The sequence below is a fragment of the Dipteris shenzhenensis genome, chromosome 13 (genome assembly GCF_047967505.1).
Source record: "Dipteris shenzhenensis isolate YYH24624 ecotype China chromosome 13, Dip_SZ_1.0, whole genome shotgun sequence".
NCBI lineage: Eukaryota > Viridiplantae > Streptophyta > Polypodiopsida > Gleicheniales > Dipteridaceae > Dipteris > Dipteris shenzhenensis.
The window spans coordinates 44,721,855-44,748,255 of NC_141608.1; the positions used below are offsets into that span (position 1 = coordinate 44,721,855).

The following is a 26,401-nucleotide window of genomic DNA, read 5'->3' on the forward strand; positions in this document are numbered from 1 at the left end:
CTTACTACACATAGCAAAACTTGCTAAGCACATGTTCACACTACATATTCTCACACCTACCACATCAACACCTATGCTCCACTAGCACACCTCTTCACAAGCACACTTTCCGTGTGCACCTAGTTAACACATCATCCATTTGACCCCTTTTCTTGATCAAAGTTTGCCATGCCATAACTTCAAATCCAAGATGGATTTTCAAGTGGTCCAAAAAGGAAAACTAATTGGTTTCTCAAGTTCTACATTCTCATGACATCACATGCAAATTTTGATACTTGCATCTTAGCTTCTACATGAAATCCACTTACGTTGCATGATGGAATCTCTTAATGGATGCATGTGAACCCACCACTTTAAAAAGAATCAAGAAAAGAAATGACTAGTTGCTTTTCATTAGTATGATGGATAGTGTAGCAGAGATTGTTAACATTCTTAATACTGGAGAACTTGTTTCAAATTAGCCTTACCAAAAGGTTATAGAGTACATCCAACTTTTCATCATGTAGACTTGAAAGAAAATTAGGAGATGTTGATAATCTCATTGGACATGAAGTCCTAGTTGAACTTACATCTTTACCTCGTCAGACAGAAACAAATTTGAATAGACAAGAAAAAAGAAAGGGACACAATGTCAAGAACACCTGCTTAAGTGGAAGGATAGACCGAAGGAGAGTTCAACATGGGAAAGGGCAAGTAATCTCCAGAGGAGGTTTCCCAGTTTTGTTTTCAAGGACGTAAACCTATTTTTTAAGGAATACTACGTCAACCATAATCGTGGAAGCCTATCGCTTGGTCATCGTAAGGTGGTAAACCAAGACATATTGAAAGTGTCAAAGAGGTGGAACACTATAGGATAAGACCATTCGATTATGGTCTATTGTCAAATGAAAAGAGCTAGGGCTAGAGGCATGTCTAGGCATATACATTAATTACGAGATGCAATCATTGGGGTCCAAGAAAGGAATGCTCTCTCATGTGGACAAGTCGCATCCACTAGAGGTTCCACAAGTTGACACTAAGCCAAAGGGGAACCAAACCTAGAAAGAGGTCTGGAGGTGAGACCAGAAAGGCGGACAGAGTTCAGGGATCCGATGGCAGGGTGGTTTTGAAATGAGAAGCCCCCTATGTTTTTGAAACCATGACAATCGCTACAAATATCCATAAATGCATGCAATGCAACATCATTAGAGTCCCAAGAATCCATTTTTTATGCTGCCCTTTAACCAATTCAATTGGCACTTGTGTTTTTATGATCCTTACATCCATTGAAAAAAACCTCAACCTTGTCAGAAGACCTTATCAGCTGAAACATATGAAATGCTCTCTATTTCATTAAAAATACAAAATGAATCCAACATAATAGCTGTTGGCTCACCCAAATAAACATGACAGTAAAGTGATTTACCCCATGCTAAAGTACAGGTAAAAGCTCCCAAGCTACCTTTTCTACTTAAATTTTCTCACATAAACTTAAAAACAGGGAAGGATAACATAAAACGGTTGAGGCACTTTTCAAAGCTCCACATCAATGTTAGAACAAGAAAAAACAACACTACAGAACAAAAAAGCCAGCCTGTTACGTTAAAATAAGCTTTTATAATTATGAATATGAAGAAATGCTCTCACAGAAGCAGTCAGGCAAAACCAAGCCCCTTCCCCTGACTAAGGCTTCCTTGTGGCTCTGCCAAAGGAGCTTACTCAGGGAAGAACGATCTAAATGTTTCAATACCGCATCAGCAAAAACTTTTCTATTCAATACAAGAGTATTCCAGTTCCTTTTCAATGCCCTCATTGGAAAAACCATTTTCTCCATGTTCCCGAAGTAAGTAGCAACGTAGTAATCACTGTTCACAGATATGTAATAGTCTACTGCTGCTTTACTGTTACCTCGTAGCTTCCTCAGACTGCTGCTATTTAACAGCATAGATTTGTTGTAGATGTTTGTGAATACACTTGAAAAGGCCTGCCTGTCTAACAGTCCATCTCCTGTTGCCAGATAAATTGGCATATCTGTCGGCACATGTAAGGCCTGCAGAATTAAAGCAGATTCAGCAGGGGTCAGAAGGCACTTGCCTCTCTTTCTCCAAGACACTGCTATTTCACCAGTAAAAATCTTTCTGCCATCTCGAACTGCCTCAATTGCATCCACCGATTTGTTGGACAAATTCATATACTCGCACTGACTATAGGCAATCATGTCAGGCTCAAATCTGAGATGCAAAGCCAAAAACGGCCTTGGAATTTTTTTAATTATCTGTCTGGCCTCATTCTCAAGATGCTCAACAAGTCGAATAGCATGGTAGCAAGCTTGACACCTTGCAGCTTTGGCAAACACTGGATACCTGCAACATAAGTTGAATTTCAAAAAATAAAAAGATATCTCAAGAAGAAACGAAAGCATGAAAAATATTTCAGTGAAGAAACAGAACTGCTGTAGATTCCATCATATCTTCCAATGATTAGTTTGATCAAAGAAACATACCAAAATTCCATCTTTCCCAGGTTAACTCCCAAATTTTCAGCATCATAAACATGAACAAAATGCATACGGGCTTCATTTCATGACACTACATTAACGAAGCTTCAGACATAAAACCCTTCACATGGATCATGTTGACTACATGCCATAGTATCCTACATGTCTTCCCAAAAATAGGTGCATGTAACAGGCACATGAGCTAAACCACTCTCTCTCTCACTAAGCTGTAGGACTCTCTCTCTCTCTCTCTCTCTCTCTCTCTCTCTCTCTCTCTCTCTCTCTGTCTCTGTGAAGAAGCGTGAACCATTCTGTACTAAACTGAATGACGTGTGTAGCATGCATGTGATTGATGATGGTGCAGAGAGCCTCACTCGATGCAACTGATCTCTCTTAGCAGAAGCATGAACTGATTTGTACCGAACTGAATTGTGCGGAGAGCCTCACTAGGTGCAAACTGTCCCCTGACATAGGACTCTCTTTGCAGAAGCATGAACTGATCTGTACTGAACTAAATCGCATGTGTGGCATGCATGTGATTGACGATGATGCAGAGAGCCTTACTGGGTGCAACTGCCCCCTGAAATTGCACATTTGTTCTATTGATATGAAACAAGTGCTACAACTGTTGGTCAAGCCTGGCGAGCCTTGCTGGCTGGCCATCAAACATCACCTTTTACCAATACTTCTTAAGCCAGAGAGTTGTGGTACTGGTTCTACATTTAAGGAGTGATTATTCCATAGATTTGTGGTACTCGTTGTACATCTCAAGGAGCGTCTACTCTTGAACAATCAATACTGTGGTCATCATGCTCTTTTGCTAAGGTTACTGGCAATCGCATTCTCAGCTCCTGGGACATACTCAATCATCCCTCTAAACTGCTAAATGTTTGAACATGTCTATCCGACCAGGCAAGCATGGTCTAAAGCCACTGCAATGCTTAGCGATCACTATGACTGTAAACTCTTGCCACATAAGAAGTTTTAATTGTTCAAATGCATCACAATGAAATGTCTCTATAAGAAAACTCCTATTCTTCACCAAGGACCAAATAACAGCAAGAGGTTCTTTATCTATACAGAATACCTGGTTTCAATTTGCATCCTTTGAATGTGATAGGGTGACTGTGCTGCTTGAGTAGTACTCCAATGGCATAGTCAATAGCATCAGTCCTAATCAATGTAGCTCCTCCTGCGAGCTTCCCCTCCCCCGCCGTACCTCTACCTCCCCCTCCTTGCCTCGCCCTCTCCCGCCCCTACCCTTCCGCCCTCACCTCCCCCCTCACCCCCGCCTCGCTCCGTCCCCCTTGCCACGCTCCACTCCCGCCCGCTCCCCCCCTCCGCTCACCCCCGCCCCGCTACCCCCTCCGCTCACCCCCCGCCCCACTACCCCCGCCTGCTACCCCCTCCGCTCACCCCCGCCCCGCTACCTCCGCCCCGCTACCCCCTCTGCTCACCCCCCGCCCCGCTACCCCCTCCGCTCACCCCCCGCCCCGCTACCCCCTCCGCTCACCCCTCGCCCCGCTACCCCCTCCGCTCACCCCTCGCCCCGCTACCCCCTCCGCTCACACCCGCCCCGCTACCCTCGCCCCGCTACCCCCTCCGCTCACACCCGCCCCGCTACCCTCGCCCGCTACCCCCTCCGCTCACCCCTGCCCCGCAACCCCCCTTCGCCCCAACCCGCTACCCCCTCGCTCCGTTCCGCTCACCCCCGCCGCCCATTCCGCCCCCTCACCCCTCGCCTCCCGCCCCGCCCCCTCCCGCCTCTCCGCCCCCCCGTTCCACCCCCGCCTTCCCCTCCCGCCTTCACCCCCGCCCCCCCGTCCTTTCGCCCCACCCCGCCCCCTCCGCCCCTCCATTACCCCCGCCCCCCGTCCGCCCCCTCGTCCCCGCTCTGCCTCTCCCCCGCCCCCGCTTCCGCTCACGCCGCCCCACCTCACCCGTCCCCCGCCTCCACCTCCCGCCACCTCCGTTCCCGCCACACCCAGGCTCCACCCTCCCACTTCTACCCCCCCCGGAAGCCTCGCAGTTTGTCTTGGCGGTATGGCGGCTCCCTGCCCGGAACCGAAGGCCCAGACGGTCCCTCCCTCTCCAGATGCCTACCGCGTCATCCTGACAGAGCAGCAATCATCTCGGGTTCAGGAGGTTGCCAATGACTTTGCTCTTACCTCGGTCTATGGCAGAGTCATTCGACATTCCCCATCCAGATCAGCCATCAGGGACTGGCTCCAGTCCACTCTCATGCTAGAGGACGGCCATATTGAGGAGGTGGCCCTTATGGGAAGGGGCATCTTCTGGCTTAAACTCTCCAGTGCGAAAGCTGCGAGCAACCTGATTGCTGGCTCCCCCACGTCAGTGGATGGAAAGATTATCATGATAGTCCCGTGGTACCGTGGATTCAGCGCAGCAGATTTTGATGCCCGGTTCCGTATACCTCGCCATCCAGTGACGCTAGTTTTTCCTGGTCTTGCTGCTGAGCTGCGGCCGATTGTTAGGGACATGGGTTCCCACTTCGGCTGGGTTATGCACGATACTTTCGCGGATGCGGTGACTACGGCAGGAGCCCCCCGAGTCCGTGTGGCTGTGGCGGATCCTGCGACTCTCCCGGCAGTGATCGAGATCGTGACAGGTGCCGGCAGCATCACCCAAAGCATGGTAGTCACCGGACAGCCAGGACAGTGTCTGAGGTGTCACAGCTTTGGACACCTGGCGGCTGCTTGCCCACGTTTCGCCAGCTCTTCTCGGCCTCCCCCGCCTTGGCCCCTAGGGATGGCCCTAGCTTTGCTTTCACATTCCTCAGCGACGGCACCGAGACCTGGACAGACGACTCGGTCTGGGAGGCTCTCAGGGAGCAGACGCATGCTCAGATTTGCTCCTGGATAGGCCCGTCCGGTGGGCAGCTTCTCGAGACTCAGTGGTCCGAGGGTGACGTGCGCCTGCGGTGGCGCTACGCCGCCAAACGATTCAGACTAATTGTGATCCTCAGGCCCCCCTGTCTTGGCCCCTCCCCCAAGATGTCAGAGCCTGGACGCCTCAGAAACTCCGTGCCTTCTACGGGATGTCCACCTCAGAGATCTCGAGCTGGCTCGAGAAAGCCTTCGTTCATGGTACCAAAGGCCTCTCGCCTTTGCTGAAGGTGTTGAAGGACGGGCAGGACGACCCCGCCTCCCCCTCCAAACCTTTCCATAAGCGCCAGCGCCTCTACTCCGAAATGTCAGCTTCTTCTTCGACCTCGACCGCGAGCAGATAGTTGTTCGCTGCCTCCCAGCCCTCACCATGAGCCTACACCTCGTATCCTGGAATGTGAACGGGTTTCACTCTTCTGGCACCCGTGGTCCCAGGAAGCTCATTTTGAGACAGGAACTTCAGCCAGCAGTGATAGGACGTTTGGATGTACTTCTGCTCCAGGAACACAAGCTTTCGGCGGCTCACTCCCGTAGATGCGGGAAGATCCTCCCTGGTCGCTCTCACACTTATTGGGAGCCCTCGATCGGCGCACTGGGGAGGAGTGGTGGTGTCTGTACTTCCGTGGGAGAGCAGCTAGCCCAGGGAGTTTTCGGTCATGGCACGTTGATTCCAGGTCATGCCCTGTGGGTAGGCCTGGAATTGGAAGGCTCAAGAGTTGGAATTCTCAACATTTATGCTCCCACAGATCTCCGTTGTAGAGCCACCTTCTGGAGGACACTTACAGGGATTCTCCCAAACATGGATTCCTAGATTGTTGGAGGTGACTTCAACAATTTGGAGACCTTGGAGGACCAGCAGGGCAGAGGACCGGAGTTTACAGGTATGTCTCAGGCAGAGCAGTCCGCTTGGGACTCTTTTATCTTTGCAACAGGAGGAAGGGACTGTTGGCGAGACCCGTCCTTCCGACGTTGGCACGGGAGCTTGGACTTCTCGTGGGGTTTCCGCAGGGAAGGAGGCAGACTCCTGGAGAGGCTGGATAGATTTTATGTTAGTGATTGGGCCATCAGCAGAGGCGGTCAGGCCGGTATAGTTCCAGGGACGACACTCTCCGACCATGCGCCGGTGCTCTTATCATTAGATTCGGCAGCTCAGGCCCTTCCCCCCCGCTCATGCCAGATTCCCGACTCCATTTTCTCGAGGGAGGACGTGCACAGCAGTATTTGCAGTCTTTGGGATAGAGACTGGGGCGAGTGCGCGGATTTGGTTGATTCGGTGGCGCAAGCTTTGCAGGAGTCCAACCAGATCTGCCAGCTCGCAGCCCTACAGGTTCGACAGGAGTGGTGGGGTAGAGAGAGAGCCCTTCGGAGGGACCTCGCCTCCATTCAGCGGCTCCAGCAGGCATCCCCGGGCTCGGAGGAGCTTCGGATCCAGGCCCTTCGAGCCAGAGCCCTTCTTGAGGAGACACTCCAGCGTCGCTCAGAGTTTTCCTATCACGCCTCTCTCTCGTTCTGGGCTCGGAAGGGTGACCGGATGTGCAGGGAGTTCTTCAAGACACATGGCCAGAGAGCTGCAGGTGATCAGCTTCGGAGTCTCAGGACAGCGGAGGGACACATCGTCACGGATCCGGGAGAGGTCTTGGGATTGGCCACCGACTTCTACAGGACCCTTTTCCAGCAGGAGCCGCTTGCTCTCCTCGCACTCGTCGTGCCCGTGAGGAGGTGTGGAGACACACTCCTTCCTTGGTCCAGCCTAGCATGCAGGCGACGCTGTTGGCACCGTTTACCACGGATGAGATGTTGGAGGCCTTGATGGCCATCGATGGACAGAAGTGCCCGGGTGAGGATGGGCTATCTCGGGCATTCTTCACCTCCTTCTGGGACCAGATCCATCAGCCCCTCTTAGCAGCTCTTCAGAGGATTTTCAGCAGCGGTTATATGCCAGAGAGCCTCTCCTCGGGACTGATTTGCCTCATCCCGAAGGGAGGAGATAGACAGGAGATCCGTCAGTGGCGCCCGATCACTCTCCTTACCACTGCCTACAAAATCCTAGCCAAGATGATCAGCGCCAGAGTTCGACCTCTACTTCCAGACCTCATTCATGACACTCAGACAGGCTTTGTCCAGGATCGCAGTATCCTGGATAATGTCTTCACCTTTTCAGAGGCGGCGGAGTGGGCTCAGCACAGCGGATCACACCTTGCCATCCTACTTCTCGACTTTGAGAAGGCCTACGATCGGGTGGACTGGTCCTTTCTGGAGGGGACTCTGGAGCGGCTAGGTTTCCCAGCAGGTTGGATTCAGGGTATTTCAGCTTTGTACAGGACAGCCTCTAGCAGAGTCATCATTGGAGGCAGGATGGGTGAGCGTTTTAGCTTGGAGAGATCAGTGCGTCAGGGCTGCCCCCTTGCCCCTTACCTGTTTCTCTTCTTCGCCGAGGCTATGACTTACTACCTCCGGGCGAGGTCTACAGGGATCAGGGGTGTTCACCTTCCCCTCCGGGAGGACACGGAGCTCTTGGACTCGGAGTACGCGGATGACACAGCCCTGTATGTCCAGGACGATGAGTCGATGCTGGAGAGGGTGAGGATGGCCCTGGAGGTCTTCTGCTCGGCTGCTGGTGCGAAAATCAACTGGAACAAATCAGTTGGTTTCCTCACAGACCCCGGGGCACGTTCTCAGTGGGGGAGGTTTTTGGGTTTCAGGTGGATCCCGCGGGAACAGACAGCTAGATACCTGGGTTTTCAAGTCGGCCTGGACATCACGCCAGCTCAGCAGTTTCTCCCGGTGCTAGATTCCATCCCGACGGAAGCTGGCTTTCTGGAGCACTGCTAAGCTTTCCCTTGCAGGTCGTGCCTTGGTAGTCAACCAAGTCCTCCTTGCCACGGCTTGGTATGTGGCTTCCTGTTGGTGTTTCTCGAGATCCAGTGTGGCACAGCTTAGGAGGCTGGTTCGGAACTTCCTTTGGTCCGGGGAGGATGGCCTCAGAGATACCAGAGCCAGGGTTGCTTGGCAGACAGTTATTCTTCCGCAGGCTGAGGGAGGCCTGGGAGTCATCGATCCAGAGCTGCAGAGTCAGGCCTTGTTAGGCAAGTTAGTCATCCGCGGTTTGACCCCAAGGGGGCAGACGTGGAAGATGCTACTTCAGCAGGGGGTCGGTTCTTGTGTCCCGCGCCGAGGTGGAGAGTGGCTCCCGTCCCTCAGGTGGATCTTCACTTCTGCCCCGCTTACTCAGCCCCGTTCCCCACTCGTTCGTAGCCTCCTCATGGTTTGGAGGCGGCTCCTCCTCAGTCTCATTCAGTCCCCTCCCCGCTGTCAGGAGGAGATCGATCGCCAGCCGCTTATCTGGAATGATCAGGTCAGAGATGCCGAGGGCCTTCAGCTGGGGGAGAGATCACATATCAGGTGGGATGGTTGGATGAGGGGGCCAGCCCGGTCCCTTCGAGTTTGGAGGGACACGTACAGACATTTGGAGACAGCTGATCTCGCAGACGCAGCTGGAGGTGCACGTGGAGCCCAGGCGAGACGCACGGAGATCGACGGCGCGATCCCAGCTGATTGGTTGGTTCCACCTGAGCCTCAGATCCTCATGCCTGGTGACGACCGTTGGCTGGGACAGTTCACCCCCCGTGGCATTCCACTGGTGGTCGCAGGACGTATGGACGACTCCTCTATCTCTTTCTTCGCGGTTATGGGGGATGGACGACTCAGGAGAGAGGATGCACTCACTTCCTTGGCAGAGGGTTCGGATCGTAGGCCTTTTGGGGAAGGTCTGGCATACCGATCCTAGCATAGAGCAGGATCAGCTGCAGCTTTGGCGACTCTAGCTCTGGGAGGGGCGGGCCTTGTCAGAGCTTGATTGGGACCCAGGAGAGTGGAGCTGGCCAGAGGTTGTGACAGAACAAGGGCCGACCTCCTTCTTTGCTTACAGCACGACTTTGGGCAGGCGAGTTCTTGGGAGGATGCAGAGCCGCCCCCCCACCCAGCGGCCCAGTTGGTATGCACAGGGTATTTCCAGATTCTTTTTGCAGGCCTTCTGGAAGGCCTTGTGGGAGAGCTGGCAGCCGCGGAAGATCTCCTACTTCCTGTGGCTTCTCGCCCACAAAGGTCTTCCGGTGGGGAGCTGGTTGAGACAGATAGGCCAGGACGGACGCTGTCAGATCTGCCATGGGGTTGAGGAGTCACCAAAACACTGCCTGTGGAGCTGCACTCGCGCCCAGGAAGTGTGGAGGTGGACTTTCGGGATTCTCACTCGCGCAGCACCAGAGCTAGGGTTGATCACGTGGGGCGCGTTCTGTTGGTGCAGCACCGCACCTGGTCTACATCACTTATTCGAGGCATGCCAGCAGGACCCCACTTTCCTTATCACGCAGGGTACATGGGGGCTGCTCGAGGGTATCCCGCAGCACCTAGCAGAGGCGGATACAGGAGTTCAGGAGAGGCAGCCAGTCTGGGAGATTATAGCAGCATAGCAAGGTGGCACATTTGGACCTCGCGTTGCGCGCAGGTCCTTGGTGGCACCTCCTTATCGACTGCCCAGATCATGACTGATATTTGGTGCGAGATTATTCATACCCTCAGAGACCAGTGGGACCAAATTCAGGGAGATTCCCGGTCCGGTCAAGAGAAGCGGAGACGCTTCCTCCGGACTTGGAACACTCAGGGCCTCTTCTTCGAGCAGACTTCGCAGGGCCTTCAGTGGCGCTACTCACCACCCCGATGGCTGTTCATTCACACTCGCCTTATCCCGACGTGAGAGAGTGATTTATTGTGTTACCTTTTAGGGCTGTGTCCGATTTGTGAACGCAGCCCGTCAGCTACAAGCTGACCTTTTGTATCTTGTTCTCGAAGTAATATAATTAGCACTGTTTTTTCGGAAAAAAAAAAAAAAGCATCAGTCCTCAGATCCCACTAAGACAAAGCCAAGCCTGGGACTGTGGTTATTGCTTCCTTCAATAAAGAAAAGGCTATCAGTGCTATTGGAGTGAAGCCGGATGGGCAGCTTTTTGGTCTTCACTCCCTACACAACAGTTTAGTAATAAGCACTGCAGTTTTGTCAGGTCCTTGACATGCTTTCGGTAAGCTTGGAAAATACCACCTCAGGTGTGTTGGTGGGCACTTCCCACTCCACAATGTCGATGATATTTGCACAGTCTGGCTAGACACCGGAGGGACTGATAATGCACCCAAGAGAGTGCTCTTCCTCATAAAGAAACTGGACTTCTTTATGTGGTCTAAATTGATGCTCATCCTGAGCAGCTCCGTTGAAAAGATCACAATGTAGGTCACAAACATAGACACATTTTGCCTACAAGATTTTTGAACTCCCGTAACATCATCCTATTAAAAGTCACTAGTATACCTAAGAAACCGAAGGGCATGACCCATGAACTCATACTGAGCCTTCGCTGTACGAAAGGCTGATTTACGGATATGTACTTTGTGGATCTGAATATGATCGCACCCACTCACCCACTCTTCATGTTTATCTTGAAGAACATATGTGCTTCGTTGAGCCGTTCCAAGACATAGTCCATCCTGATGGGCATAGGAAACTGACTTTTTATCATAAGTTTATTTGGTGCACGGTAATCCACACAGGCTGTATTATTATTTTTCTTGACTAAAAAGATTCGAGCTGCATACGGGGAATTGCTAGGCCTGATGAAGCCAGCTCTGATAAACTTCTCCAACCATGTCTCTAACTCCTCTCCATGGCCTTGTGGAGCCAGCAGGGATTCTTGTTAGGCAGCAAAGCTCCAAGGAGAAATTTGATTCTATGATCTTCCAGATATAGTGGGGATGAGGATGACCGTACGCTAGTAGCCAGAATAACTCCTAGAGCTCCTGTAACAAGATCTCCTATTGTGAGTTGGTGTCTGAAGGTTTCGCAACAGAATTGACGTAGACCATCTAAAACCTTCCCCACCCCAACATAGATAGCTAAAATAGCTAACATGTCAGCTAGATAGCTTATGATCTAGCCATAGAACTGAAAGATGGTGAAAAACATAGTTACCATCAAATGCATTTGATAGATTTGTCAAACGTCCATAAACATTTGATCAATAGACATTTGGAAACTCCAAAAAAAAATGTCATGCCTGACCCACATTTGAAATGTTTTTCAAATGTTTGATGACAATTGAAAAACAAACATCTGAAATTCCAAAAAGACACAGAGGATCTATACGGTTTGTGACACAGATTTCACCATTTCTTTAGGGCCTACACACCTTGTTTGAAGGCAACCTACCTCCTCAATTTTACACAAACTCGAAGGTTTTGAAACGTCAAACATGAAAGGTCATTTCAATCTCAGATTTTGCTCATGTAAAGATGTTTTAAATATCTGTCTCTGAGGACTTGGAGGTCAAATATGATTTTCAGCTCTTTAAACAAGGTTTTCTATGCTATTATCACATGCACTTATCATAGGAATTCTAGTTGCATAAAAAGCACACAAGCTTGGAAACTTTTCATAAAAATATTAAGCGTTTACCAATGACTAGACTAGACTCCGGCCAAACTAGTCTAGACACTAGCATAGTTACTGTACAAAGTATTACTCGGATCATCCATTTGAAACAATCATGATGTATCTGCTAATGAATGCAGTGGCATCATTAAGCATTATCTACATGGCGCCATTAGGCAAAATGGACGACACAAATTATGGAACAGGTAAGCATAGTATGGAATCCATCCTTAATTGCAAGACAAAGGAAATATGTTGATGGCAAAGGCCTTGCAAATGCCAAGGAGTAAGTAGAATGGGAAACAATGATAGACATGTATATCATTAATCAAACATTAAGCATCACACTAAAACATCCAAAGCAGCAATGTTAGTAGGAATTTATGAAGCAAAGAAAAAATCTAGAATCTTGATACTAAAAAATTTAGATCATCAAAGTTACCAACAATTCTGTGAAATAAGACACGCATACATTCTCATAATCCAAATACAACAATATACACCTTGCAATATCAAGCACAACTCCAAAGCTCACGAGGCCAATGCAAAAGCCTGTAGCCCAGTGGCCTTAAGTGTTGTAAAAGGTGAGAAAGGTCTTCAAGGTATGCACAATGCCACACAACCTCTGCAACATCAGTTTCGCTAACAATCCTACTAGGGAGTGACAAAACTTTTAAACATACAAGCTATGGGCAAAGGTTTCTTTTAACCAGTGTTCATAAACCATGGTGCAAAAGCCTTATAAATAGGATTTAGGCCTAAATTCCATTTAATTCCCTCGGTCAACAAGGTTAAATCCTTGCCTATGGAAAATAGACCTATTTCACCACAAGTAATAGTAAGGAAGAGGGAGATGCTACGAGGCAAACAAGCACTCACACACAGTCCTGCCAAAAAAGTGAAAGAAGACTTACCTGTCAGATCGTTGGCTTGCTGATGGCCTAATTACTACCACCTTGTGCTCTTGAAGTGCTGGCAAAACTTCTTCAATGTAATCATATGGCGCCTTCCTTTTCCGGCAGTTAATAAAAAAAGGTTCCGTGAAGGTCAACTCATTTGGAAGTTCTTTGACAACATGAATGAAACCCTTGGTTTGATTGATGAAAAAGTCAACATCAAATATCTCTGCAAAACCACTTTAGTCAAGGACCTCTTCAATATCTTTAACTGCTGCTATTACTACTACTACTGCTACTACTACCAGTACTAACAACAATAGAACTACAAAGTCCTCCAACTTCAAAACCAGAATTCAATCTATGACGCCTCGAGCTTGATCAGAGAGCTTCTAACAAAGAATGACCAAGTTGCCCAGATGATTTACAACATTCTAGATAAAAGAACAATACGTAGTGTCATTCCAATATGAGGCCGCATCAAAATGGGGAATCAGTAAAGTTGCATTCAGCAGCCTAGCAATCCCAACGCCATCACAAAGCTGCAGGCACATAAACCAATTTGCAAAACTATTACTATTTCCTTTTTTATACTCATAATATTCACATGCCTTTCGAACAAAACTTGATTTTTTTTAAAAAGACTTACATCTCTGCGCATCTGATTTAAGCCTCCCATGCACTCAACTTTAATATATCCAGTTGTCTCCTTTGCAACTACTACAATAAGTCCAACGAGACACAACTTAGCGCTCTCTCTCTCTCTCTCTCTCTCTCTCTCTCTCTCTCACACACACACACACACACACCAGGAACCACCTTAAACAAAAGCCACTAAATTTAATAAAGTAAGGTAAGCTATGAAGGAGGGAAATGAGCTGTTTGGGAAAGCACTTAACAGAAATTTCAAGTCTAATCCGAAAGACTCTCAATCTTAAAATGATGTAGTGAGGGGTGTCTCATTTCATGGTATTTCGCCATATTATGCCAATAGTATAAAGTTGATATTTTCTAAATAAGAGTAATTATAGAGATGCTTCATGCACTCCCATTTTGGGGATTTGATGTAACAACTACTTATTGGTCCCATAGATTTTTCGGGTCTCCAACGGATGTTAATAGAGGTGGGTGGGTGGAGGTGCATGCGTGTAAGAGGAGGGGGAGAAGTTTGGAGAAAGTGAAAAAGATAGCAGTAAAGGGGAATAGAAAGTGTAGAGATGAGGAGAAGAAAGGGAAAAGGTGGGGAGGGGAGGAGTAGAGGATTCACCATCATTACACTTTGGATACAGTAAATTGTGAAGAGCAGCTTATTCAAAGGATTAAACAAACAAGTTTTCACTTGGGGCGAGGGGGGGGGGGGGGGGGGGGGGGAGATTAAACAAGATTATAGGGATGAATTTCCTTTGCAGCTCTACCAATGCCATTCCTTTACAAGTAACATAAATCATGCTATTAGGTTACACTTGTTGGGTGCAGGAAGCAATGGAACGGGAGTGGAGTGCGGGAAGCAAACAATAAGCTGGAGCAAGACGTAGTACTGCACAAATGGATAAGAGGAAAATACAAAGCGTGGCCTATATGGCCCCCAAGTCAACCATATGGTTGACCAGATAAGTCAACTCATAAAGTTGACCTGACCTACAAGGCTCACACGGCTAAGTGCTAACAAACCCCCCTCCATGGTATGGCTAAAGTATCTCAGGAATACCTGAAAACTACATCATGGTTGCACATATTCATCCCAGAGGGATATAGCAACCTATAATATGTACAGAGTGATCCCTCACGTAACAAAAGGAGCCAAGTGTAAAGCATGTCAAAATGCCTCAAACTTGGGCTGCGGTAAAGCTTTCCTGAAAAGATCTGCCAAGTTGTCCTCGGTGGGAACATAGGACAACTCGATGTCTCCACCAGACAATCGCTCTCGAACATAGTGATAGTGGACTTCAATATGCTTGGTGCGCGCATGAAACACTGGGTTTCTAGCAACCGCCAAAGCACTCACGCTGTCGATGTAGATCGTAGTAGAGTCGGTCTGAATGATATCAAGATCTGCAAGTAACTTGCGAAGCCAAACGCACTCTACTGTAACTGTGAAAGCAGCTCTGTACACAGCCTCACGACTCGATGTGGCAACTGTAGGCTGCTTCTTGCTAAACCAAGAGATGCATGAAGCTCCAAGCATGAAATAATTGCCGCTATTTGACACCCGTGTCGTAACATCCTACCCAGTCGTTGTTCGTGAATGCATGCAAAACACGTGGGGCCTCTTAACCATAGAGTAAACCCAAATGTTGCGTGGCCTTCAAGTATCGAAAGACCCGCTTCATTGCTTGCCAATGCTGCTACTAAGCTTGTGCATGTACCTGCTGAGCTAGAAAATGGCATACTAAAGATCAGGCCGGGTATGACAAAGGTATATGAGGCAACCAACAGCCTGCTAATAAAGGGATGCATCAAATGGCAGGTTTCCATCCTCGGAGGAGAAACAAAAGCCAGGCTCCAATGGAGTAGAAACTGGCTTGCAATCCTCGAGTGGAAGCGATCAAGGAGCTGTCCAATATACTTGGACTGACTCATCATTATAACCCCCCTCAACATATGCAAACTGTATGCCCAAATAATAGTGCAACCAGCCCATATCAGTCATGGCAAAAGACTACTGTAAATCAGCCTTGAAATCTGCAATTTGTTCCATATCTGGCCCAGTGATAAGCATGTCATCCACATATAAAATCAGAATTAAAAATTCTGATGCAATCTTTCTGACATAAAGAATGGCCTCGGTTGGGCTATTCTGAGAGCCACGGGCTGTCAAAAATGCATGTATCTATGCATATCATGCCCGAGGTGCCTACTTCAAGCCATAGAGGGCTTTTCTGAGCGGGGCAAACCATATTTTCAGAACCTAATTGTTCCAAACCAGGTGGCTGAGTGATATAGACCTCTTCCTCAAGATTACCATGAAGGAAGGCAGTCTTGATGTCCATCTGATGAACCTCCCAATGCTGAGCGAATACAACATCCCTACTGACAATGACCTTGCCCGTGCTGGGCTGATACAACCTGTGTCCCTTGCTCTCCGCACTATAACCAATGAATATGCATTTTACAGCTTTGTCTTCAAGCTTGTGCCTCAGCTGAGATGGCACATGAGCATAAGCCAATGACCCGAACACCCGCATATGAGAAATTTCAGGATTGCGACCGTGCCATGCCTCGTAAGGTGTGATAGTCTTCAATGCCTTTGTGGGTGCCCGATTGAGCACATAGTTTGAGCACATGACAGCATCCAAACAAAACTTATTTGGCAAAGACTTTCCTTTGAGCATGCGCCTGCCCATTTCCATCTCTAACCGATTTTTCGTCTCTGCCAGCCCGTTCTGCTGCGGAGTATAAGGCACTGTACATTGATGAATAATACCCCGAGCTGCCAAAAAATCAGAGAATTTACGGGACATGTACTCTCCCCCCCTGTCAATGTGTAGAGTAAGGAGCTTATTCCCTGATTCATTTTCAGCCATGGCAAGCCAATGTCTTAAGCATGGGAACACATCAGATTTGGCCTTCATGCCATATATCCAAGCAAATCTGGTGTAGTCATCTACAAAGGTAGAAAAGTAAAGGTAGCCCCCAAGAAATGCTGTCCACATCGACCCGCACACATTACTATGCACAAAGTGAAGCTTCCTGGATGCACGAATTGTCCCATTCTTTGGAAATGAGAAACGGTGCATTTTGCCCAACAAGCATCCCTCACAAACATGTTTAACCGGTACATGCATGGGTGGGAGAGCAACCACCATGTTTTGTGAATGCATTTTAACCAAACTTTTGTAGTTGAGGTGACCCAACCTCGCATGCCATAAGTGGTAATCTGAAATTACAGATTCAGCCACCAAATTTGCCTCTATAACAGCCTGTTTGTCATAAACATCAAGATGATATAGCCCGGAAGAAAGTGACCCAGTAAGTAACTATGATGTCATCGTACCGGTTGTCATACACGGCACATCGATAAGATAACCATCAAAGAGAACCCGAAAGCCATTCAAGGATATGGCTGCAATGGAGATGAGGTTCTTCTTGATACCTAAGACAAACAAAGCGTGCATGAGCGGCATGATCATATCACCTGAAACTGAAGTGACCTCAACCTGGCCAATCCCTTTCACAAGATATGATGCATTGTTGGCACATGTCACTATGCCACCATGTGGAGCAGCCCCCAATGTCTGAAAGAGTGATCTGCAAGAAGTGATGTGCTTGGAAGCACCTCTGTCGAAGCACCAATCTGACTTAGAATCTAAGACAGACAAGGTTGTAGCATGCTTCTCTAGATGGTACTGGCATGTCACCGTGAAAGCCCACTCACGGTAAGCAATGTTTGCTGCCTCATGACCATGATCTGGGGCAGCAACAGTAGTAGTGACAGCAAGTCCCTTTTGTTGCTTTGTCTTTTTAGAAGCGATGCACCTGGAACATTCAGAAATGTCATGTCTTGGCTTCCGACAATACTTACAACATTTGCTGTTTTTCTTCTTTGCATCAGACAGGGCAGAATTAGATGAGTGTCTAGCAGTAGGTGAGCCTCCAAAAGGCTTGGGTTTGCTGTAATTTTGCCCGTTCTTTCCCTTATTTTTGTGATTAGCGACAAAAGCCTGATTTGCAATTTGAGAGGCAGCACAATTTGTGCAACTCTACTCTTCCTGTAGGAGAGGGGAAACAAGCTGGTCGAAAGTATAAGTGTTGGGATTGCCCATGGCAACCAACCTCAATGCAGTAGCAAACCCCTGATATGACACAGGAAGTCCATTGAGTGTCGTGGACACTACCTGAACATCTGAAATAATTTCATCCACATTAATGAGCTGCTCTTGAAAATCCTTGATTTTTGTGATGGATGCATCCATGCTATCCCCCTCTTCCATTTTGACATTCTCCAATTGCCTGCATAAGAAAGCAACACGTGCCTCATTGCGAACTTAGTAAAGGTGAGCCAAGATGTCCCACGCAGCCTTTGATATTTTGCAAGACCGAATGTGAGGAATGATATGTCTCTTTGCTGAAAAAACAATGATAGAATGTGTGAATCTCTACCATCCCATCTAGCATGTTCGGGTGTAGGAGGTGTGGCTAGAGTAGTAGTAGATCCAAAGGTGGCTGTAACTACTTCACTAGCAGTGGCAAGTGGTTGTAGCAGCTGCACCAGCTGTAGTAATAGCAGAAGTGGATGCCACAAAGGAAGGTCGAAGATCCAATCCTGAGACAATCAATGAGCTGGCTGTCCAAAAATGACAGCCAATGTTAGGTAGTGACCAACCAAAAATTGACTACTCAAACAATGAGCTAAATGTACGTGCTGTCCCCAAAAATATGACCTACAAAACAATATATGTCCGGTCAAAGAACCCCCCTGCCAAAGATAACTGTCTTGCAAAAATATCAGCCCAAAACAAGGGGCAAATGTCTGCAAATGTATCCAATGATCAATTGAGCTGTAAATGTCCCAGATGGAGGCTGCATGCCTCAAATCTGACAAGACAACAAGCCCAAATCAAGGGGCAAATGCATAATATACCCAAATTGAGGTCAATAAAGCAAATGTCACTGCAATGGACAACAAATTTGGCAAAAGCCCCAAAATCTGAGAGGGCAAATATGCCAAAAAGAGGGCAAATTGGGAAAAGCCCCAAATTGTGCTGCAAGTTGCAAAGGTGATTCAATGTGCTGCAATTCCAAGCCAATGTCATGATCTATGCAGAATCGCAGGTAAGGTTTGCTTCACTCCAACAGCATAGTTCGTTCTCCCACAGGCGTAGTGGGTAGTTTTCAGCTCAGTTTTGTATGCCGATTTGGAACTCATGTACAGACAGTATTTAGGGCATTTATGCCGATTTGCACTCATGTACAGACCAGTAGTTAGGGCATTTATGCCAGCATCATAAATACAGTATACAATAGTTTGGGAGATTGCTTGTGTCTTTTATGCTTGAGTTCTCCTTCTTTTTCGATCTATTTCCGCACAACAAGTCCGCGCATGCTACATTGTTATCAGAGTAGCATGATTCCTTCTGATCTGAAGAAGGTTGGAGGGAGGCTAGCACCAAATCACAATAATCAGTTCATAAATAAAGCAATGTACAATAGTTAAGAAGATCACTCGTGTCTTTTATGCTTGAGTTCTCCTTCTTCATTCGTCTATTTCAATTTTCCACACAGCAAGTCATGCTACATTGGTACCAGAGCAGCATGGCTCCCTCTTATCTAAAGAAAGAGCAGCATGGTTCCCTCTTATCTAAAGAAGGTTGGAGGGAGTCCTGGCAGCAAATCACAGTAAATGGGGATGCAGCAGCAAAAGGAGGGAGCATGGTTGGGATATTTTCTAAGTTTACCATACCTCGGACTAGTGTTAGCACCATAGACCATTAGGTCAGCTCTCGTCTTCACCCGAGTGCATTTACACCTTGCGGCAAAGTAAGGGGAAAATTGTTTTTTCTGGCAGCCAGTCTCGGAGCAGTTGATGGGTTCACCAGTCTTCCATCATGCAACCATCTAGCATGGCAGCTCTCATGCGAGCATTCAAGGAACAGGAGTGTCTCCTTGAGCAGAATCAGCTCCTTTCTAAGAAGATCCAGCTCTTGCGCGAGCAGGAAAAGAAGACAAAGGAGGATGCAACAACATTGGACTATTTCCAGCTTCTGTTGGAATAAGAACACCTTGAGGAGCCATGCATCGGGCCAAATGTCGTGCCAACTTGGCAGCATGGGGGAACCAATGCAGGCGAGACTGAGAGGAATGCATTTACAGCATCAGCAGTTTCTCACAGCCTTACAGTCCCTCTCCCCATCAGCAACTCCTCCCAATGTGAGTCCATCATTCGCTCAAGGGTCTTCCACCCTAGAGCATAGTGTAGTGGGCTACCGCCCTGCAGTACCCATAGGAAGTCCTTTATCTGTTCAAGAGTATTCAATCTCAAAGCACAGTTCAGTCAACTATTTTGCAGCAGTTCAGACATTGGCGTCTCTTGGGTCTACAAGTCCAAGGGACCACTCAATTTCCATAGTAGCTGCATGCAATTCCCCAGAGTCTTCCACCCATGAAGTTATTGCAACCATTTCCACAGCCAGCTCTCAGGGGTCTTCCATCCCTCGGCCATCTCATCTCAGTCAGCCTGCACAAATGATGAGCCTCGTGGCTCTACCACCCATGATGATCATCTAGTTTCAGCAGCTTATTCTCTTGGGAGGGGATCGTTCAGCCAGTGCAATTAAGTTGGATGGGTCTTTCACTCGTTCAGTAGCTTCATCATGTCCAATTAGTTCCTCTCGATCTTCCATCTAGGAAGCTCAGTCAGCTGGATCAGTTTTATCAAGGGTGCATACAGTTTTCACAGTCATTTGTGATGGGTCTTCCATCCTTGGGCACATCTCGGACCTATCAACAGTTGTAGGAGATGAACCTCTTGGGTCCACCACCCGAGGGGGTTGTCTAGTTCCCACGATTTGTTCTCTTGGGGCTTCCTCCCAAGGGGTAACCCCAATTTCAGCAGTGAATTGTGATGGGTCTTCCACTTATCAAGCCTCTCCATTAACTACATTCAGTTCCTATGGGTCTTCGACCCATGAGCTCACTTGGCCACCTCAGTTTAAGGTGCCATGAGTCACATTTCACCTTCGCATCAGGAGTTTTCAGGACTACTTGGCTCAGCTTCCAGCCCCACTGGTCTTGAAGCTCAGGACTCAGGAGGAGGGAGCATCTCAAGACTCCACCAAACCAATTTCCAGCCTAGCAAGGGGGAGTACCCTCACATACAAAGTAACAGTATAGTTGTCAACAGTATAGGTTGACATTCCTCAGCAGTCAATGAGGATAGTCATGCAATTCCCTCCACAGTTCCCCTTCCTCAGTTTTTTGGAGAGGTACCAATTGTAGTACCAGTCAGTAGACACGTCCATGACACCTTACCATTCTTGTGTCCTTCACTCCGTGAGGTTCGTCATGTAGTTTCCTCTTCAGCAGACCACAAGCCACCAGCAGTAGCCATGACCAGTGTCCACACTCTCAGTTCCCTTGGTGAGGACAGCAGTTTGGCCGATTCACACCTAGTTCCGGCCATCTTAATGTTCCTTCGGGCAACATCCTCTTCGGTTCATTCATTCGAGGAATGCTTGCCAGTCTCGGGAATTTCAGCAACTACCAGCATCACTCAAATTCTTCAAGAGGCATTTACATCCACAGCTCCAGATGCCACAAGGGTGACACAGCTTTTACCCTCAACAATTATCACTCTAGCAAAGGAGGCATGTGTATTCCAACTTTCTCTAAAAGCAATCATGCAGACAGCAAGACCTCAATTTCCAAAGCAATTCATAGAGTATAACCAGCAGTTCCATCTAGGCAGTTCTTCCATGACACCTTACCATTCTTGTGTCCTTCACTCTATGAGGTTCGTCCTATAGTTTCCTCTTCAGCAGACCACAAGCCACCACCAGCAGCCATGACCAGTGCCCACACTCTCAATTCCCCTGGTGAGGACAGTAATTGGACGATTCGCACCCATAGTCCCAGCCATCTCACCGTTCCTTCGGGCAACATCCTCTTTGATTCATTCATTAGAGGAATGCTTCCCAGTCTCGGCCATCTATTAGTCTCATTGGGACACGTCGGCAGTTTCACCAACTCCCGGCATCACTCAAATTCTTCAAGAGGTACTTACATCCACAGCTCCAGATTCCACAAGGGTGACAGAGCCTTTACCCTCAGCAATTATCACTCTAGCAGAGGAGGCACGTACATTCCAACTTTCTCTAAAAGCAATCATGCAGACAGAAGGATCTCAATTTCCAAAAGTGCAATTGAGTATTCTGGAGTTTTTGAACATTCGGTTTTGGTTGCATAGTCTCAGTGGCTACGTCATTACCCCAGCAATTCATGGAGTATCACCAGCAATTCCATCTAGGCGGTTCTTCCGCAGTGGAGAGGGTGCATGCCAATAGTTGGTAGCCAATATCATGCCGTTAGCCTTCCAGAGTTTAGTGCCTCCGCATCAGCAGCCCAGTCAGTCCTTAGCAATTTACAAGGACAGCCTGTTCATATTCCTAGACCCTGTTAGAGCGCCATACCACCCATTGATCAAGAGTTCACAGTAGTAGCATGGTGGGATGATTGGACGCAGCAGTTTGGCTTCCACTCTTCACGACAACTCGAGGTCTTAGGAGTCTACATTGAGCCACAATTTTACCGCAACAAGGCATTATTTTTGCAAGAATATATAGCAGTACAATCATAGTACCTCTGCCAGAGTATTATCCCTATTTCTTTGGGAGGACGGTCAAGTTTTGAGCAGCAGTTCGTGGTCATCATGATCACATTCGCTTGGCAGATTCATTCCATCCCTCAACATCTAATGCCATCCAAAATTTAAGCAAGAGGGAATGTCACATGCACCTCTACAGCGGTACACATTGACACACATTCAGACCTAATATGTTGTTGTATACATGAGAATGAAGGGGCAGTATTTGTATAGTCATTGTCATGGTATCATTGATGGGTAGGCTTACACTGATTCATCACTGAGGTAAATGATTTTTATACGGATGTACATTGTGGTCACTACTCTTTGCATCATCTTGTCTTTGCTCCTTTGTGCAAAGATTTTAACATGCACGTACCACCTAGAGGACGTACAGTTGTCCATTTGCATATAGTAGTAGCCTCTTTGGTCCTCTGTTTGAAGTTCTTCCACTGCGTACGGTTAGGCTATCATACAGCCAGCCTCTCTGTGTTTCTAACATGCTATGAATGAATGTTTGGTATATGATTAGAAGTAGGTAGCTAAGATTTGAGATTTTAAGAGACCAGCAGGTGAGATTCAACCGAACTTTTGGCAAGGTGGATATGTTGGATGGGACAAACTATCCGATCTAGGAGATAAAGATATGTAGCCACATGGTTGCACATCCTTTGTGGGAGGTCACTAAAGGCCTCTGCTAAGATAGCAAGCAATGGTGATAGTCAGCCCCTTGATGCCTTGCTTTTTCATGTTGGGAAACTTCTTTTGAAAGGCTTTGCAGCTCACCCAATCATCTGCCATTGCAATTTGCCTAACAGTAAGCCCATCATGGTGATTGTATCTCTACAAAGCAACTATGGAGACTCATAACACTTTCACATAGAATTTGGTCCACAAATTTTGGATGCTCCAAAGTTGAACCATTGACAATGATCGTTCTAGGAATACCTTCATTTGATTTGATGTTTCATAAATGATGTACTTTCGTTCCATTCTCTTTGTGGCTAGATTCAAAGTTCAGCATTCATATAGTGATGCCAACCTAGTCCATACTTCAAATGCTAATGTCAACTCCACACGTTGGTAACATAGTGTTGTTGAGAGACATCCAACGCTTTTGAGCTCTTGTTGATTCGAAAATGACTTCAAACCGGTTTTGAAAAGCGTTCGAAAATGACTTCAAATCGGTCGAAAAGCAGCCTAAAAGTGCTTGAATGAGTTTTGAAAAGCTAACTGAAATTACGTCCAAGAAGTGCCAAACCATCTCCAAATTTTGGTTTTTGGTAGCTCTTGCTGTCCAAAAACCATTTCAGTGCAGCCAAAAAATATCTCCGGACATGGTTTTTGAAGTTTGAAGAAAGAAGGGATAAAAAGGGCTTGCTACGACTGCATGCCTTATGGAGTGGCACCACATGGTAGTGACTCACTCTCCCTCTATCAAACTATGGATGATCGTTACCAATTGGTTTCTGATTTAGGCCTGATCTATGGCATTAGATGATGTATATACGAGGCCTTAATGGACTGTTCTATATCTGAAATATAGATATTCTAAAGATATAGTCTCTATGCAAAGTTCTTTCAGCAGAGAGGTTATGCAGAAAGATAGTGGTCGATAAAAGTCCCTTGTCATTCATTCATGGTTGTGGATGCTCTCTCTCTCTCTCTCTCTCTCATTGTGGTTGGCGCATCGTTGATGATGTATTTTCCTTTCGGATGATTTTGTGTCCCATAGGCCATGTATGGCCTTCCGTGGACCTTTAATAAAATTTCTTTCTTTCTTTCTCTCTCTCTCTTGTGTCATTCATTCAAGGAGAGCTTGCAAGCACATTTGGATGCCCTGATAAGACAAAGGTAATGGTCATCGCGACTTGCAGCAAACAAGTAGATGTCACATTTGGAGGGGAGCCCCTGGAAACAGTCAACCCATATAAATACTTAGGACTGGACTTCACGGAAAATATGCATGTGTGGAAGAAGGATTCTGGGGGGGTTGAAAGCCCTATATAGCTTGCTAAATAAATGCAGGAAGACGCATTTGTGGAATTGTGAAACGAGAAAGTTTCTATACACCATGCTTGTTCAGACAGCCGTCCTTTACGGGTGTCCAGCTTGGGCACCCTGGCTGTCTAGGGCATACTAGGAAAGAATAGAAACTATACATTAGTGTTTCTTGATAGGGGCATTAGGGGTTAAGGCACAGACACCCTACCCCATCCTACTGGCTGAAACAGGTATGATACATCTAGAAGGAGAAGCATTGTGTCAATTAATTGTTTCTTGATAGGGGCGTTAGGGGTTAAGGCACAGACACCCTACCCCATCCTACTGGCTGAAACAGGTATGATACATCTAGAAGACATTTCAGCATGTAAAGGCATCTAATTTGCAAAATCAGAACTAGTTCACATGATCTCAAGGTAGGGGGGTAGATGGGCAAGACCCACGATCCCCAGAGAGGAAAGAACCTGCGAAATCTGCCCCACAAGGGAGGTAGAAAATGAACAGCATGTACTCCTGAGATGTAGAGCCTACGCACACATCAGAGAAGGCTATGGGGGCAGCAGAGATCTAAAAAATAAGCTGGAGAAGCCAGCCAAAAAGCTAGGAAGCAAATTGAAAGAAATACTGGAACATCGCAACAAAGTATAGGGCCTAGCACACAAGCTACAACATGTACTCAATACACGACAAGTTCTGGATGTAAGGGATTACTATTAGTTGATAGTGATCACCAGTCTCATGTAGACTTTAATACAATCATATCATCTCTCTCTCTCTCTCTCTCTCTCATTGGACTGAAACCACCGCCCAACGCGAGTTAGTCTTAGAAGAGGCCTACCAGCTTATTGCAGGCCAATATGGAGTTTCCAAAAGTCAATCCCAGCCAGCCAGATCTGTTACTCATCTATTGCAGCTGTCCCACTGCCAAACTCCTATGCAAAAACATGCCAAAGGCAGAAGATCATTCAGAACGGCAGAAGCATATTTGTTATCTACAGCAAGAAGTTCAAGAGCTCAAGCTTCGACTTGCAAATCTTAGTGACAAGGCAGCAAGGAGAAAGAAACTTCGACAAACCCACAAGCTTAAGGGCATCACTCCAACTCAGCTCAGACAAAGAGCCACTGAACTTGCCAAACCAGGAAAGCAGGAAAATGGGCAGTCTACCGTGAAGGTTAGGAAATTCAAATCTAAGCCTAAAGACTCTCAATCTTAAAACTCATGTAATGAAGGACATCTTATGACAGGACTAGAACATAGTTATAATTATGTGCTGCCTTATGCACTCTCTAAGAGATGCCATGTGCACTTCCCGACTCTCTAATGTAGTGGTTACTCTTTTCGATGTGTACTTTTGTCTCATAGGCCCATGAGGTCTTTTGCTTACGTTAATGAACTTTCTCTTTCTTAGTGTTTCTCGTGCAGAACTCCGATAGGGAAAATTCACCAATAATCACCCCCCATTTGACGGATATTTTACCAGTCTCTTGTGCATTACTTTGCACTAGCCCTTGTCTGCTCTACATTTTGGTGCATTACATTCTCATTCTCTCCTGTCCCCTCTCGATCTCTCGTTAAAAACTTGCTATTGTGCTTTCATTTGAACGTACTGGTGCACTTATGACCTGCCTTGGACGGTAGGCATTCGATCCCATCAGAATTGGCCCCAGATGGAAAAATAAACCGTGCTTTAAACAGTCATGTCTCATATAGAAACCTTTTAAGGTAACAAGCAATCTTACTTTGGGATTATTTGAGTGCCTCACTGAAGTTTTTTCTTCTAATTCGATGTATATTTAGACTATCTTATCAAGTACCTGATCGATTATTATAGTTCCTCCACCATGGACAAGGTTTCCATTCCACCTCCAACTTCTCAGTCCACAGGGTCCTTTCTCCAAAGCTTTCAGCAGACTTCCTGAGGCAACATGGAAGGCCGATTACACTGGAAATGAAGTTGTGCTACACTATTTCACAGCCTCTAGGCCAGTCAGCCGCTGAAAAAGACAATATGATATCTAACTGACTCTCACAAGAGCAGGGTAACGCGAGCTCACAGAGAATCAAAAACATGAAATGGTGAGTCATTCCGAAGGTCTTGTATCACTAGCCAAGTCAGCACGACCCCCACGACAGCCACACCTATCACTGATGATGGCGTGAACGTCTTGATCATTGTTGGGGTAGCAGGACGAAACACGTTCGAGCGAGCTAGGCACTGAACACTAGACAATTTGCACACCCCAAAAGAGGAGGCGACGAAAGAGAAGACAGATCTACAACCTGAGCTGTTAATGCTGAGCATTAGTGAGCTACTTGAGGCATCAAAGACAAAATACAAATGTACA

At 47.1% G+C, this 26,401-nt stretch overlaps 1 protein-coding gene across 3 annotated transcripts; it reads right to left on the reverse strand.

The window, feature by feature from the left end:
- Nucleotides 1-1,597: 1,597 nt before the first annotated feature.
- LOC147895458 (O-fucosyltransferase family protein) lies at nucleotides 1,598-26,401 on the reverse strand. 3 transcript variants are annotated; one of them, XM_087383788.1, is made up of 6 exons: nucleotides 26,111-26,401; nucleotides 25,871-25,971; nucleotides 13,403-13,470; nucleotides 13,207-13,295; nucleotides 12,772-12,993; nucleotides 1,598-2,342 (listed from the first exon to the last, which is right to left on the reverse strand). In XM_087383788.1, the coding sequence occupies exons 1-6, from the start codon at nucleotides 26,356-26,358 to the stop codon at nucleotides 1,601-1,603; spliced, it is 1,470 nt and encodes a 489-aa protein (XP_087239914.1). In that variant the 5' UTR covers nucleotides 26,359-26,401; the 3' UTR covers nucleotides 1,598-1,600. The 3 variants fall into 3 exon arrangements, with proteins under 3 accessions (XP_087239914.1, XP_087239913.1, XP_087239915.1); XM_087383787.1 differs by having other exon boundaries at nucleotides 13,403-13,473; XM_087383789.1 differs by lacking the exon at nucleotides 13,403-13,470 and having other exon boundaries at nucleotides 25,871-25,967.

Coding starts and splice junctions, on each gene's coding strand:
- LOC147895458 (XM_087383787.1), bottom strand. CDS start 26,358: ATGCTCAGCATTAACAGCTCAGGTTGTAGATCTGTCTTCTCTTTCGTC. Junction 13,474..25,870: donor GAACTATAATAATCGATCAG/GTACTTGATAAG, acceptor GACTTATTGTAG/TAGTTGCAAAGGAGACAACT. Junction 13,296..13,402: donor TAAATCAGATGCGCAGAGAT/GTAAGTCTTTTT, acceptor ATGTGCCTGCAG/CTTTGTGATGGCGTTGGGAT.